The sequence below is a fragment of the Varanus komodoensis genome, unplaced genomic scaffold (assembly GCF_004798865.1).
Source record: "Varanus komodoensis strain SLA01 unplaced genomic scaffold, ASM479886v1 scaffold19, whole genome shotgun sequence".
In the NCBI taxonomy this organism is placed as follows: Eukaryota; Metazoa; Chordata; class Lepidosauria; order Squamata; family Varanidae; genus Varanus; species Varanus komodoensis.
Genome location: NW_025335550.1, coordinates 22,164,908 through 22,178,447, shown reverse-complemented (window position 1 = coordinate 22,178,447; position 13,540 = coordinate 22,164,908). Strand labels below are relative to the sequence as shown.

Below are 13,540 nucleotides of genomic sequence, written 5' to 3'. Positions count from 1 at the left end.
AGAGAGAGAGAGAGAGAGAGAGAGGACCCAAGTGGTTCAAGACAGAGACTTGGATACAGGGAGACACATCACTGGAAAGCAAAGGAAATTACAAATAAGGAAGAGCAATGCTTACAGTGTTTCATCTGACATGCATAGATGACCCAATATAGCAAAAGGAGAACAAATAGCTCCCACAATGATATAGTCCATTTTCCTTTTTCAGGAAGTGATCCTTGAAAAAAATGGATTATATATTTGTTTCTTTTTCTTGTACAGGGATACCTCAGCTCATGAACGCCTTGGTTCATGAACAAATTGGGTCACGAAAAAAAAATTCTGAAAAGTTTTTACTTGGGTCGCAAACACCGCTTTGGGTGGTGACCAAGATTGCAGCCATCTCTCCCCCACCCCGAGTGGGGAGATGGCCACGATCGCAGTTCCATTCGTACAGGGAAGGCGTGCGTGATCAGAGGCGCACTCCTGCAGGAAAGACAGGCGGAATCTCAGCCATCTCCCCCCTCAACCAGCACGATCGCAGCCATCTCCCCACCCCACCCCTGAGTGGGGAGATGGCCACGATCGTGCTGAGGGCAGGGGGGAGATGGCCAAGATCGCAACCATCTCTCCCTCAGCCCGCCTTTTGCACCCGTCTCTTCCTCCCCCAGTTCACCTGCAATCACACCCATCTCTCCCCCCAACCACCCAGCGTGCCGGGATGATGGGCAGATGCTGGGGTGATGGGGGGGAGGGCGGGGAGATGGCCGCGCTTGTGCTTGGGGTGGGGGGGGGATGGCCGCGATCTTTGTCGTTGTCACTTTGCTTCACATTTTTCTGTTTTAAAAAATTGTTACAGAACGGATTAACCTTATTTACATAGAACCTTATGGGGAAATTTGACTTGGCTCATGACCAGTTTGGGTCACGACCAGAGTCCTGGAATGGATTAAGTTGTGAGCCAAGGTACCACTGTAGTTGTAACTTTGGATGCTCGTTTGCAATTGAGGTGTACTGTTGTATCACTCTGTAAAAGACTTCCGGGAGACTGAACGTACATGGTTCATCTCTGATCTGTTTGGCAAAGGTGAAAGGTGGCATTTGTGGTCCATGGATTCCAGATGATGGCCAAATATTCACTCATACCATGTCTACTGCAGGCAAAATGACACAAACAAACTGGACTGCCAAGGTAAAAAAAGTTTTAAACTTTATCCAACACTTGATTTCACTGTCCTTCAAATAACTGGGCAATTCATTCAATCATTTGTGTATGTGAGCCCTTTTCCTTAATTTCATTCATTCAAGGCACATTCATTTAATATCCTGATTCTTTATGAAACTGAGTCCCTTTGACTTCTGTTTACTTCTTGATTTTAGTGGAAATTTAGGAGGCTGAGCAGCTCTATGGACCATTATGTAGCTTACAGGTTTGATGCATCAAGAAGTTGAATTATGTCTAGGTAGCCTATCTTTAAGCCAGAGGTGTTGTTGGACTGCAACTCTGATCATGCACCACCATTGGCCCTGCCAGATGGAGCAGACTGAAGATGCAGTCAAACAGCATGTGGAGGGACCCTTGTTTGGCCCCCACAACTGTAAGTAACTATAAAGACAAGCAAGTGGATCCTTGAACAAATCAAGCCAGAACTTTCCTGGAATCAAACATGCTGAAAGCGAGGCTGTTGTACTCTGAGAATGATGCGAGAAGGTAAGACACATTGGAGAAGACAATAATCCTAGGGAAAGTTGACGGCAGAGACAGAAGAGGAAGACAAAATAGGAGATGGATTGACTCCATAAAGTCACAGCCTTGAATCCACAGGAGCAGAGCAGGGCTGTGAAGGATAGGACATTTTGTAGGATGCTGCTTCGTAGGATTGCCATAAGTCAGAGGCAACTTGATAACATGTGACAACAAGAAATCAACCCAGTAGGAGTATGGGCAACTTTTCGTACTCTAGATGTTTTGGTCTGCAACTCAAAATCAGCCTTAAATGATGAGGAATCATGGCAGCTGACAGCAAAAATATCTGGCGAAATACAAGTTGCCTATCTCTGGTCTGGTATTAACGTTATAGAAGGCCATGAAGAAAAAAAAAAGCCTTAGATTGTCCTGTATTAGATAAGGTGCCATTGAACAGAATGTGGGAAAAACTTCCTGCATTTCTGAACTGTTTGGTGCCCTTTCACAGTAATTGCAAAAGAAGGGGAGAAGCATTTTTTCTGCTGCTGAAATGCCAGCTTTCTTACTAAACTAGATCCAGTTTTATTCAATCATCACAACTGCTTCTTCACAGAAAGTTGGATCCAGATTTAGTGCTACTTAGAATAGATCCTTTGAAATCAATGGGTCAGTCACAATGTCTGATGTAAGTACAATTTCTTTCTAACTGACAATGTACAGGTAAGATAGTATGATGGTCCTTAGCTTAGAGGACTTGAAAAGGGACAAATGCAAGGACAACAGGTCTGCCTACCTCTGTGTGTGCATTGAAGTGGTCCCCATCTGTACCAAATGCAGGGAGGAAACCATCATTTTTATGACTTGTTTGTAATACACTAGGGTGATTTTGCATTAAATGTGTATTTGCTAATGTATATGTACAGAGGCAATTTTTAAAATAATTTAAATAGAAACACAATACATCTCATCCTGCTGTTACCAGATGGCCTGTGTTCCTTGCTCAAGAATAACTGTTAACAGGAAGCTTCAAGGTTTCTGCTGCTCCTCTTATGTTTCTTTATCTTTAAACTGGACTTGGACTGGACAGTCTGTCAAACAGAGATTGCCCTCAAAATAAAGGCCAGTCCTTTTACAGCCCCTCAGAGGAAGGACTGTCCTCTGTAAAAGACGTTACATGGCCACCCTAAGCATCTAGAGGAATTTGGAATTTCTAGATTAGATGGGTCTTGCTGATCCAATTGTTATATTTTTCATTTTGATTGTTGGCGATGTTACTATGCTTCACGTTGTTTTTTTGCTTTGTAGGTAGTTTTGGTACACGTAGGCATGACATCTCTCATTGCTCACATCAGGGTTGGGAAAATGCAAGCTGCTTTGGAAGCCCAAACTATGGTGCTCCCCGCAGTAGGTATGCTATGAAATTCTGCTTGAGCTTATAAACAGAGAGTTTAACAGAGCACGGGGGTGGGGGGGGGGTGTTACCCAGAAGGAAGGCCAGAGCTGGATACTCACTCATTGGAACAGACTGTCTCACTTTTCACACCCCTCACAATGCTTACCTGTCCTTGTTTGTGTTAGGAATGACAATTGTAGGAGAGGATTCATTGTGTCATATGGTTGATCTCTAAAGCTAGAACCATTGCCTTTAGGCAGTGCAAGTCATGTTAGATGTTGGGAGATATGAAACTGATGTTCTACACAATTTCTGTATGAAGGATAGGGACATAACCTTTATCTAAGGGGAAATGGACTCAGCTGAAAGAAAATGATTACAAACCTCTTCTTTTCTCTTCCATTTATTTATAAATGACTGACATAAAAAAGAACAATTGTTACCTTTTTATTCTACTAACTGGTCTTTTCAATGCTGAGAATTCGCACAAACCTCCTTTATCGCATTATGCATGGAGAGGATTGCCCAGTCAGCAATCACATGCCTGCAGGCTGCTTCATTTTGATTCCTGCTGGCCATGAAGAAATATACTGTACAACAACTGAAGCTTTCTGGCTTGGTCACAACAATTATCATCATAAAATACAGCATGACAAACTATAATGCAAAATTTTCAAATTGCATTATAAAAGAGCATTGCAATGATTTAAAATGCAGTAAGATGCAGGCCTATGGCCTCGGGACATTGTTTGCAGAACTAAGGATTATTTGGAATCCCAACTCTGAGGTCCTGTGATCTCTGAGCTGGGACCAAGTGCTCTCCTTGACTACCTCCCCCTGCACCCAGTGCAGAAAGAATGCCATCTGCTTCTCCGGGCATGCAACTGGGCCTTGGAGAGAGGGAAAGCAGACATTATAGGAAGCAGGGAGGGGAGGAACATAGGCCTGACAGCTTATTCCAGCCCCTTTCAGCACCCCAATCTTTCCATCCGCACAAATAACCATCTGGATAAAATGCACAGAGTGCAGCATGGCAGTGGCAGAGATTGCTTCTGCTGTTCCTCATTCTGTGTGTTGGATTCAGAGGCTTCTGTGCAAGCGGTGTAGTGGCCAAATAGATTTAAAGCCACAGAAATGAAAAGACCCGAATGCTTGGGAAGTTGAGGTCTTTCCTTGATACTGAAAGACCTTCTTCTGCATAGCCACCCACCTCAAAATATTTGCTAGTGGTTTCTAGAGAAGGCCTGTTGAAGATGATATAGCCATTGAGCTATGCGGCTGGGAAGACAACTGTCCCAAGCCATTGAGGGCTTTCAGTGCTAACTCCAGTGCTTTGAATAAGGCCTGGGAATGGACTACCAAGCAGTGCTGATGGAAAAGTACTGGCATAATATCATCATGCCACCCAGTCCCCATTAACGATCGTGCTGCCCTATTTTGGACCAACTGAAGTTTCCCGACCATTTTCAAAGACAGCCCTGCATGTAATGTTGCAGTAATGCCTTGCAGTAATGTTGATAGCTCTTCCTCTTTGTGCTTAGTCTGTGGGGATGACATTTGTGAAGATGAAGAGGGCTGCTCCACATGTCCAGCTGATTGTGGTGAATGTCCATTGACGACAGATGCCAGAATAGCGATTGCTTTACCAATATGTTTAGTCTGCACAGGTTTCATTCTGACTGTCATGGTAAGTGCCACATAGAATGCTTGCCACCATTCCACCCCCTTTCCTTCCCACCTTTCCTCATTCTTCCACATTGTCCAATTCCTGTTATTTAAACTTTGTTTCATAATACAGCACAGCACAAACAGCAGTAGTTCTCTGCTGGTCCCTTGGGTGTCCCAAAATGAAAAGCTGCTATAACTGGTTCTGCCTCACATTTGGGGATGCATTTTCAGAACAGCCAGTTGCCGCTTCAGCATGTCTCCCAGGAGATTATCTGACAGCTCCTTTTCCATTGGGTTCACAACACAGCCTTCCCTGCCTTCTAGAGTGGTAGAAGGTGATCTACGTAGACTTTTTTTCCAACTGGTGTATCATAACTGCAAAAATATGAAGATCAACCTTTTCGGAATTTGAAAACAACAAAAACAAAACCCCAACAACAAAAACAGAAGAAAACGCAACTCACAGAGTTACACTTCAGTTCACACAACCATTTTTTCACAACAGAGTTGATGCTATTGTAAAGTACTTCAAGTTGTTCTTTGTGGTGGGAGGCCCTGTTATCTGAGCATAATCAACCTGAACTATAATAACAACCAGGTAAAAAGTCCCATGGCAGTTTGTGAGCAAGGTGGGTTGTATGTTTGGGTGTGTGTCTATGTGTGTGTGTGTGGGGGGGGGGCATTGGGGAGGCTTTAACTTTTCCCTACTCCATTATTATATTCTTTCTTCTACCCTTTCACTTTCTGCAGTGTGTACTCCCTCATCCTTTGCATCTCCTCTCTTCAACTCCTCTACCCCACTCCATTTCTGGCACATTATGTTTATTGTGGCCAAAGCAGTGTGCTTTTTTAAGTGTAAAACTGTGTGCCAACTGTTAAAGTGTACACTGAGTGACACATACTTGCAGTTCTTTGGGGGAAAGGTGGGTGGAATTAAAAGCTTCCTCCCTCTTGACTTTCTTTCCACAATAGGTGACTTGTACTGTGACTAGGTTGTTGCAGATGTATACCTGCAAAAGGATAAATGTTCATGCCATATTTCCTCAGGCAAACATGTTTCCCTGCACTGAGAATATAGAAACCATATTGGAAATTGTGATACAGTCCTGAGAATTAGAGCATTTATAAAATACACATAGCTTGGATATTGAAACATTGAATGAATTTACCATCCATCTGATTCACGTTGTAATATTGCTGAGGTCAATGGAGCAATCCCTGTGAACCTGGCCTGTTGTTTTCTTAGTGGTTCCAGTATCAAAAGCAAAAACTGTTTTGGGATGAAAGCTGGATTATAGACTTCAGGTGCATCAAACAAGGTATGTAAATTTGAACCTGCTGTCTTTATTTCACAAACTAGGGACAAGCATCTGCTGGCTCATAAACCAAATTTGTGTCAGGTCTTCCTCTCTAGTTCCCAGCATTGTGCCTTATCCCAGAGGATCTTTTCCTAATTATTATGCTTGGTTTCCCTCAAAATGAGACATAAACAAAAACAAAAGGACCTTTAATCCCCATTCAAATCATGAACAAAAGCAGAAGTTTTGACAGAGTTTTCTTCCTTCATAAATCACTCCCATTTATGAACCAAGGTATAGGTTAATGGGAAGGTAAAGTGCACCATTACAGAAAAGCTCTATCAGATCCTCTGTTTTAGCTCATACTGATAAAGGAGGAGTGGGTTAGTGGGTAGAACCAAAGTCCTTCAGCCTGTGCTTATTAAAGGTAATATCCAGCAGTGTCCCAACACTACCACTAATTAGGTTGTGTTAGTATAAACCAATGCTTGTTCATAGTGCATGCTAGTGCAGCAGGGACAAATGGCAACTTGTTGAGGAAATCCATCTGCACAGCAGCAAAACCCACCTCTTTTTGCCTCCACGCTGCCTAATTTCAGCCACATATTCCTACTTTTCCTTGCTCTAACAGGGGCAAGTTATAGTCTGCAAGCATTGGTTTGCACTAGTGCAATGTTGTTGGCACTTGCACCAGGATGCTTGACTATTACTCTTATACCCCTATTATTTTTAATTGCTACTCAGTGCCTTCTATCTCTTTACAGCTATGCTGGTTTCTTTATGTAGCATGAATAGCTTATCATTAATCTCACTGATCTCATGGGGACAATGTACGGCATGTAAAATGTGACCATATTGTGCATGGTTGTTTCAAATGAACTCGTAAGAACTTATGTGCCTTGGAGTGCTTTGTTGGAACAGTCACCACCTGATCCTGTACCTTTCCAGAATAGGGAATTTCAGCAGGTGCTCTAGCCCAAAACCAGATGCAGGATAAGCGGCTGCCATCTGGAAAGTGTTCTGGATTCAGCATTATGACTGCTATCCTGCCTTTTTAAGGTGACAGAGAAAATATGTCACCTTTAAACATAATATATCATTTTCGGTGTGAACATCTCATGCAAGCTTTTATTATGTTATCATTATATACTGCCACCACTTGTGGTCTTGGCGCTGATTTCATTACTTTTTATTATTGCAGTGGGCAGATGTGTTGCTTTTCTGATGCAGCATGATATGATCCATTGCTGCCCTCATTGGGCTGACAAATGTGTTCTTCCAAAAGTTAATAAGATCAGACAAAAATATTTAGGTGCTGCAGTCAGGTTGTATTTAGTGAAAAAAAGAGTGGCCCAAATTGATAGGCATAGATTAAGCATTCAAAGGATAAGCAAACAAAAGAGATTATAGCTTCATTAATTAAAATATATGGAAAGATAAAAATAAATATGCAGATCTGATAAGAAAAAAACATTGGCAGAGCACTGCAAGTGCGTGGGGAGCGATGAAACAGAAAAGAAATTAGGAAGATAAGTTCTGTTTCTTAAAAATGTATGCAAAGCTAATGCATTCATAAATGGGAATAAATTATACAAGTATTTCATCTTCATATATATATAATGTTTCCTTTTATTGAATCAGGAAAGAAAAAGAGTTTATGGAAGGATAACCTAAATGCATATGATGAAATAAACACTGATATAATGTATTGTACATCTTAAGTCTATTAAAAAAATAACATCCAAATAATTCAGAATTGCCCAGACAAGTTGCAAAACAGCTTTGCAATTGCAGAAGTTATTTCCACACTTCTCTATGGTGGATCCGACCATCGGCCAACTATTATCTGCTGCAAGCAGAGAGCAGAACATACAAGCCAAACTTACAATTTTGGGGATCATAAGAATTTGTGAGTACACTTGCCTGTGTGTTTGCAAGCAGACCTCATCTAATTTCCTATTCTATTCCTAATAAATAAATGAATTAGAACGCATGACAAGAGCTGCAAGGGTGAGCGCCTTGAGTGTACCACACGCACCCAGTGTGTCCAACACCAGCTGTCTCACCGCACTGAGCTCCTGCACCGCAGCTGCTAATGCTTCCAAGCCAAACTACTTCACACAGACTGGGATCTAGTACGTATATTTTGCAGTCATTTCATGCTTTTCTCTTCCTGCAGCCCTGGGTCCAAATCAGTGAAGGATGGTAGTTCTGGTGTTAGCAGGGCTACTTATCCACTCTGGAATTTACTCTGAGCTCCTCCTTTGTGCCAATAGAGAAAACTGCCATTTGTGCCAATGTGACATTTCCTTCCACATGAAGTGAAAAGACATTTAGGGTCACATGGCTCCCATCCAAAACACCCACAGGGTGACCAATGGATGGTTACTATATCACAGCCTAAGCTACTTATGGAGTTTCTGAGCTCAGTGAAAAAAAGATGGGTTATAAACATAAAAATGAGCAAATGAACTAACACTGCACTCAGCTTGTTGGTCTGTTAAACATCTTTTTCTTCTTCCAGTGATGGTAGAACAGTTGCCATTAAGAAAATAATGAACAAGACATTTACTCTCACCAAAACAATACGTAAAGAGGTCAAGCAAGTGAGGTAAGTGATAAAAATAGCTTCTGGATTTATTTCCGTACACATGTCCAAAAGTTAATCTAGAATGTGCAATGTTTTAAGCTTAATTGTCCTTTTGTTTCAAAAAGGGAACTGACCAATAGGATTCATTTAGGGTGCAGTTCTGTGGCTGCTAGATGCTATCTAGATATCTGTAGGAGAATTTGGAGCCCCAGACTCTGACCTTGGAAAAGTGCTCTGAGTCAGGACCAGGGACTCTGAATTTGGGGCACCCTCCCTCAGGTCTAGCTGTTAGCATGGTTATTTCCATACCTGCTGCAGCTCCAAAGTCACAAGTGTAACTTTGGATCTAGCATGGGGGCAGAGGAATTCTGCTAGAGGAGGGGAAGAGAGGATTGAAGCTTTGCCAGGAGGCACTGTATTCTGGCAGTGCCTCAGCCCTTCTTCCTCATGAGCAGAGACGGCTGAAACTAGCCACCCGTGTCTTTTGCAGAGTGAAGTGTGGAGGCTGTTCTTGTCTCTGTCCCTGTCCTGCCCTCAACTGGATGCATAATCCTCCAGGTTCATAGGGTTCCAGGCATCCATATTGCAATTGATCATACTGTTGGTATGCTTACCTTCTGTCACAATCTGTATTTACTTCCTCCTCGTGCTAACGGCAGCTGCTCTTGTCTCAAAACCGCTCATTGTTTCAAAAATTAGCAGACTTTGAACTGACTCATTAAAACCTGTATACATAAACATGAGGACTTGAAGCAAATACTGGGATTTTCAAGAACTAACAATTATTTAATGCATGAAGCAGAAACCCAGATTCAATTATTTCTGGGAGCCATGCAGTAAAATTGGAGTCACTGCTAAAAATAATAATAACAATAATAACGACAACCCTAAGGCTTCACTGGCAGTAGAACTTTCCTCATTCATTCTTGGCACAACTCATTATCTTCCAAAGCTGTTCCTCCCATTGATCAGTCTGTTGCTCACAGCTGATCTGTTGGTTCTTCTAAGGAGGAAATACATAATCTGCTGCCTTCTGTATATGGTAGACTACATGTTGCATTGTCCTCAGCCAAAATGGCCATGTCGTCTAGCACTTCTGGAAGACATTGATTAGTTAGGGCTGCATTGGATGACAAGGCTTGTGCAACTTGGACCCTTGGATCCAAGAAAGAATTTATAGAGTCTTCCCCCATCCCCATTACAGCAGTGAATGCTCAGTGGTAGCTGAATTGTTCTGGTATCAGATCTCATTGTCTAACCACAAGGAAATAAAATGCCTGTGCTGCAAGGAAAATGCAACATAGTTTTTCCTAGGAAAAGTTAATACTATTTGTGCAGTCTGACTGTATGTCTAGAGAAGGCTGCTAAGATCCTATTCTCCTTTTTTCCCCACCCCCAGAGAATTAGACCATCCCAACCTCTGCAAATTCATTGGAGGCTGTATTGAAGTGCCAAATATTGCCATAATAACTGAATACTGCCCTAAGGGAAGTCTGAATGATGTGCTGCTCAATGAAGACATCCCTTTAAACTGGGGCTTCAGGTAAGAGAAGGGTGACACAGGTGGAAGTTAATATGGGGCTTTTCCTTATGGCTACCGAAAGCTAAGAGGTTCACCAGAAAGAGCCCTGGGTTCAGATCTGACTAGTTGTTACAGTAAGTGCGCCTTTGCCATTGAAAAGGGCAGACTCAGTTTCACTTCCTGCTCCATTTGCTGTAAAAGTTAGAGAAACAATTTTGCATGAATTACAGCTGCAAATACATGTGTGATGGTGTTGAAAAAGTATGAGGTAATACTCTCACATCATGCATTTGCTTGTTACAGGAAAAGGAAGATGAGTGTGGCATCTAGCTGTCATTTTCAGTGGCAAATGTGTAGTTATCATAATCACAATCTTTAAGGTCTAAAACTATTTGGAATCAGATATTTGAAGGATTAAGTGTACCCATACAAAACTCTGAAGTGTTGTCAAGAACACAATAGCAGGCACCAGTGACAGGGCCTTTTTGATGGTGGCTCCACATCTTTGGAAAACTTCCTGCAAGGAAACATGCATGATCTATTTGTTAAGGTGATCTCCAAACATCTTGGCTTTTTATTAAATCCATTTAATGGAGGTTGTGCTGGTCTTTTACCTACTACTGTTCATCATTGTTTCAATTTTAGTTTATTTTTAGTTTATTGTTTTTAATAAATTGTAGTGATGATTTGTTCTGATTAAGTGCCCTCAAAGACAGAGTACAATGAATAAATACTCTGAGCCTCAGTTATCTAGTAAATATTTAGTCTTAAAACTCAAGAAGAGCAACTCAGGAAAGAACTGCATTTAACAGGCAAGAAAAGCAGTAGTCCAAAAAACAAACAAAAGGGATTTTAAAATTGATGTATGAATTTCTACTTTTCATCCTTTTTTATAGAGTAAAAGTGTACTCTGGATTATGCGTAAAAAATCCAATAGTGTCAATAAATAAAAACCAATAGGTGGTTATACTGGTAGGATTTAGGTTACATCATAAGTAATATAAATATAAAGGAAAAATGTATGGCAAAATAATAGTTAAAAGCAAAATGAAACCCTTATTGACTTTCGAACAGATGAGAAGTTCTACATCATCATTTCACCAGATGGCATTTTTGATAGAATGTGGGATTTTAATTACAGTGAAACATCATTAGGTAAATAAGCTGGTACTGTGATGGTAGTTCTGAAATTTATTGTTCGGGGTGGGTGAGGAGATCAACCTACTTTGTCATCCAATACTGATCAGATTTCTGATGGTTAGATGGTGTTGTGAGTATATGTTCTTTTAATGAATGTTGCACATTGCTTCATAATCTATAGCCCCAACTGGATGTTGTGGGGGAATGTGTCTGTTCTTTCTCCAGTGGTAATGTCTTGCCTGCAAATTTTCCAGGGGAAAAGTGGGTTGTGGCAACCACACACCCTCTATAGCGGTTAATTTGGGGCTTAGAGGGTTTCTTTATAAAGCATGATAGCAATGATCCCCAGTCCTCTAATGGGATGCAAGTAAGTTAATGTAACTGGTAATACTGCATTCTCAAAATAATTTAAACTAGGTGGGCTTCACTGTAGTGCCCAAATACAGTCATGACCATGTTCATTTACACAAGTGCCAGTGGTAGTTTCTTTAGTGTCCTTGGGCAAGTCATCCTCAGTAGGTCCACTCTCTCAGAGAACCTCCCTTCTCACCACCAACGTCTCCAGATACACTTGCTCGTCATCCTCTTTCTCATCATTGCTCCCATTTGGTTGCTTGACCTGCAGAGAGCCAGGGAACCAGGAGGCCATGGCATCTGCTGCTCCTCTCTCTCACTACTGCTTTCTGTGAGCAAGAATTAGAAATAGGTGAAGAGGCAAATTGCAATGATGAGGGGGAGAAGCACATCCCAGGGGCGCTTCTCAGTGAGCTCCTGCTGGGGTGTGAGCCACGCACCATGCTTATCCTTGGACCTGGCCTTGATCTGCACTGCCAGCCTGGAAAGGAACCCAAAGACCTTAGGGAACAGCAGTGACTGGCAGAATCCAATTCAGCATGAATCGTCTTGAGGGTGGGAGCCTTTTGCTGGTGAACAATGATGTTCTCTGGCACAGTCGGGCTACTAAATGCTGCCAAAAGGGGAAGGCACCTTTAGTGGAAGAAAAGAATACGGAATGTTGGCTCAACACTATCACTTGAGAAAGAAGTGTTACAAGGCATAAGTCAGACATGAGTGAAAACATTGCCAGTTTGTTCTGTTATGCTTTTTAAAGCTTTATTCTAGCCCTGGGGACCAGCATGATATGATAGCATTGGCCATTAATCTGTCCCCCCAGGCTTTCTTTCGCCACGGACATTGCCCATGGAATGGCCTATCTTCACCAACATAGGATTTATCATGGACGGTTGAAGTCCAGCAACTGTGTCATTGATGACCGCTGGGTTTGCAAAATTTCTGGTAAGGCAGAAAGAAGGTGAAGCAGCTTGCTCCAATCCCATGGAAGCAACAAGACTTCCCTCTCCTATGGGATTATATTGCCATTGTATGCATGGTGATCATTCCATCACATCTCCCCTGCTGCAAATATCAGGTGGCATAACTAAAATCTGGTATGAACAATGATCACTTGTCCATATTCCTTCAGGGTGATGACAGAGAGAGGTTTTTTCAATGCATAGAATGCTTATTGACTAATACAGGAAGTTGTTACTCATTGCTCACAGTTGTTTTGTGAACACTGCCTATAAAGCAATTTACGAATTGTGTGTCAGATGAAACTCAAGGTAAACTAGAGGAATGGACTAGTATAATCTCTGTTTGTAGAGAATATTTAGCATTTGTTTCACTCTTTGCAAGTAGCTGAGGAAAGAAGGGAGGCAAGGGAGAAAGAGAAAGATACACCCAATTGAATACAGAATTCCAGAGAATAGCTAGACAAGATAAGAATGCCTTCTTAAATGAACAGTGCAAAGAAATAGAAGAAAACAATAGAATAGGGAGGACCAGAGATCTCTTCAAGAAAATTGGAGATATGAAGGGAACGTTTCATGCAAAGATGGGCATGATAAAGGACCAAAATGGCAGGGACCTAACAGAGGCAGAAGAGATTAAGAAGAGGTGGCAAGATTACACAGAAGAACTATACAAGAAAGAGCGTAACGTCCCTGATAACCATGATGGGGTGGTCACTGACCTCAAGCCAGGGTCAGTGACACATCCACTTCCACATCCTGGAATGTGAAGTCAAATGGGCCTTAGGAAGTCTGAGCAACAACAAAGCTAGTGGAGGTGACAGCATTCCAGCTGAGCTATTCAAAATCTTAAAAGACGATGCAGTAAAAGTGCTACACTCAATATGCCAGCAAATTTGGAAAACTCAGCAGTGGCCACAGGATTAGAAAAGGTCAGTTTACATTCCGATCCCAAA

General features: G+C 41.8%; 1 protein-coding gene across 1 annotated transcript in view; it reads left to right on the top strand.

Moving 5' to 3' along the window:
• The window catches only part of LOC123022423 (atrial natriuretic peptide receptor 1-like), a 63,153-nt gene that overhangs the window by 27,460 nt on the left and 22,153 nt on the right, over positions 1-13,540 (top strand). Inside the window, exons 5-12 of the mRNA XM_044428125.1 lie at positions 1,064-1,168; positions 2,969-3,071; positions 4,598-4,743; positions 5,971-6,043; positions 8,010-8,157; positions 8,547-8,633; positions 10,012-10,155; positions 12,449-12,570. Coding sequence (XP_044284060.1) covers positions 1,064-1,168; positions 2,969-3,071; positions 4,598-4,743; positions 5,971-6,043; positions 8,010-8,157; positions 8,547-8,633; positions 10,012-10,155; positions 12,449-12,570 — 928 coding nt within the window. The remainder of the gene's footprint in view (positions 1-1,063; positions 1,169-2,968; positions 3,072-4,597; positions 4,744-5,970; positions 6,044-8,009; positions 8,158-8,546; positions 8,634-10,011; positions 10,156-12,448; positions 12,571-13,540) is intronic.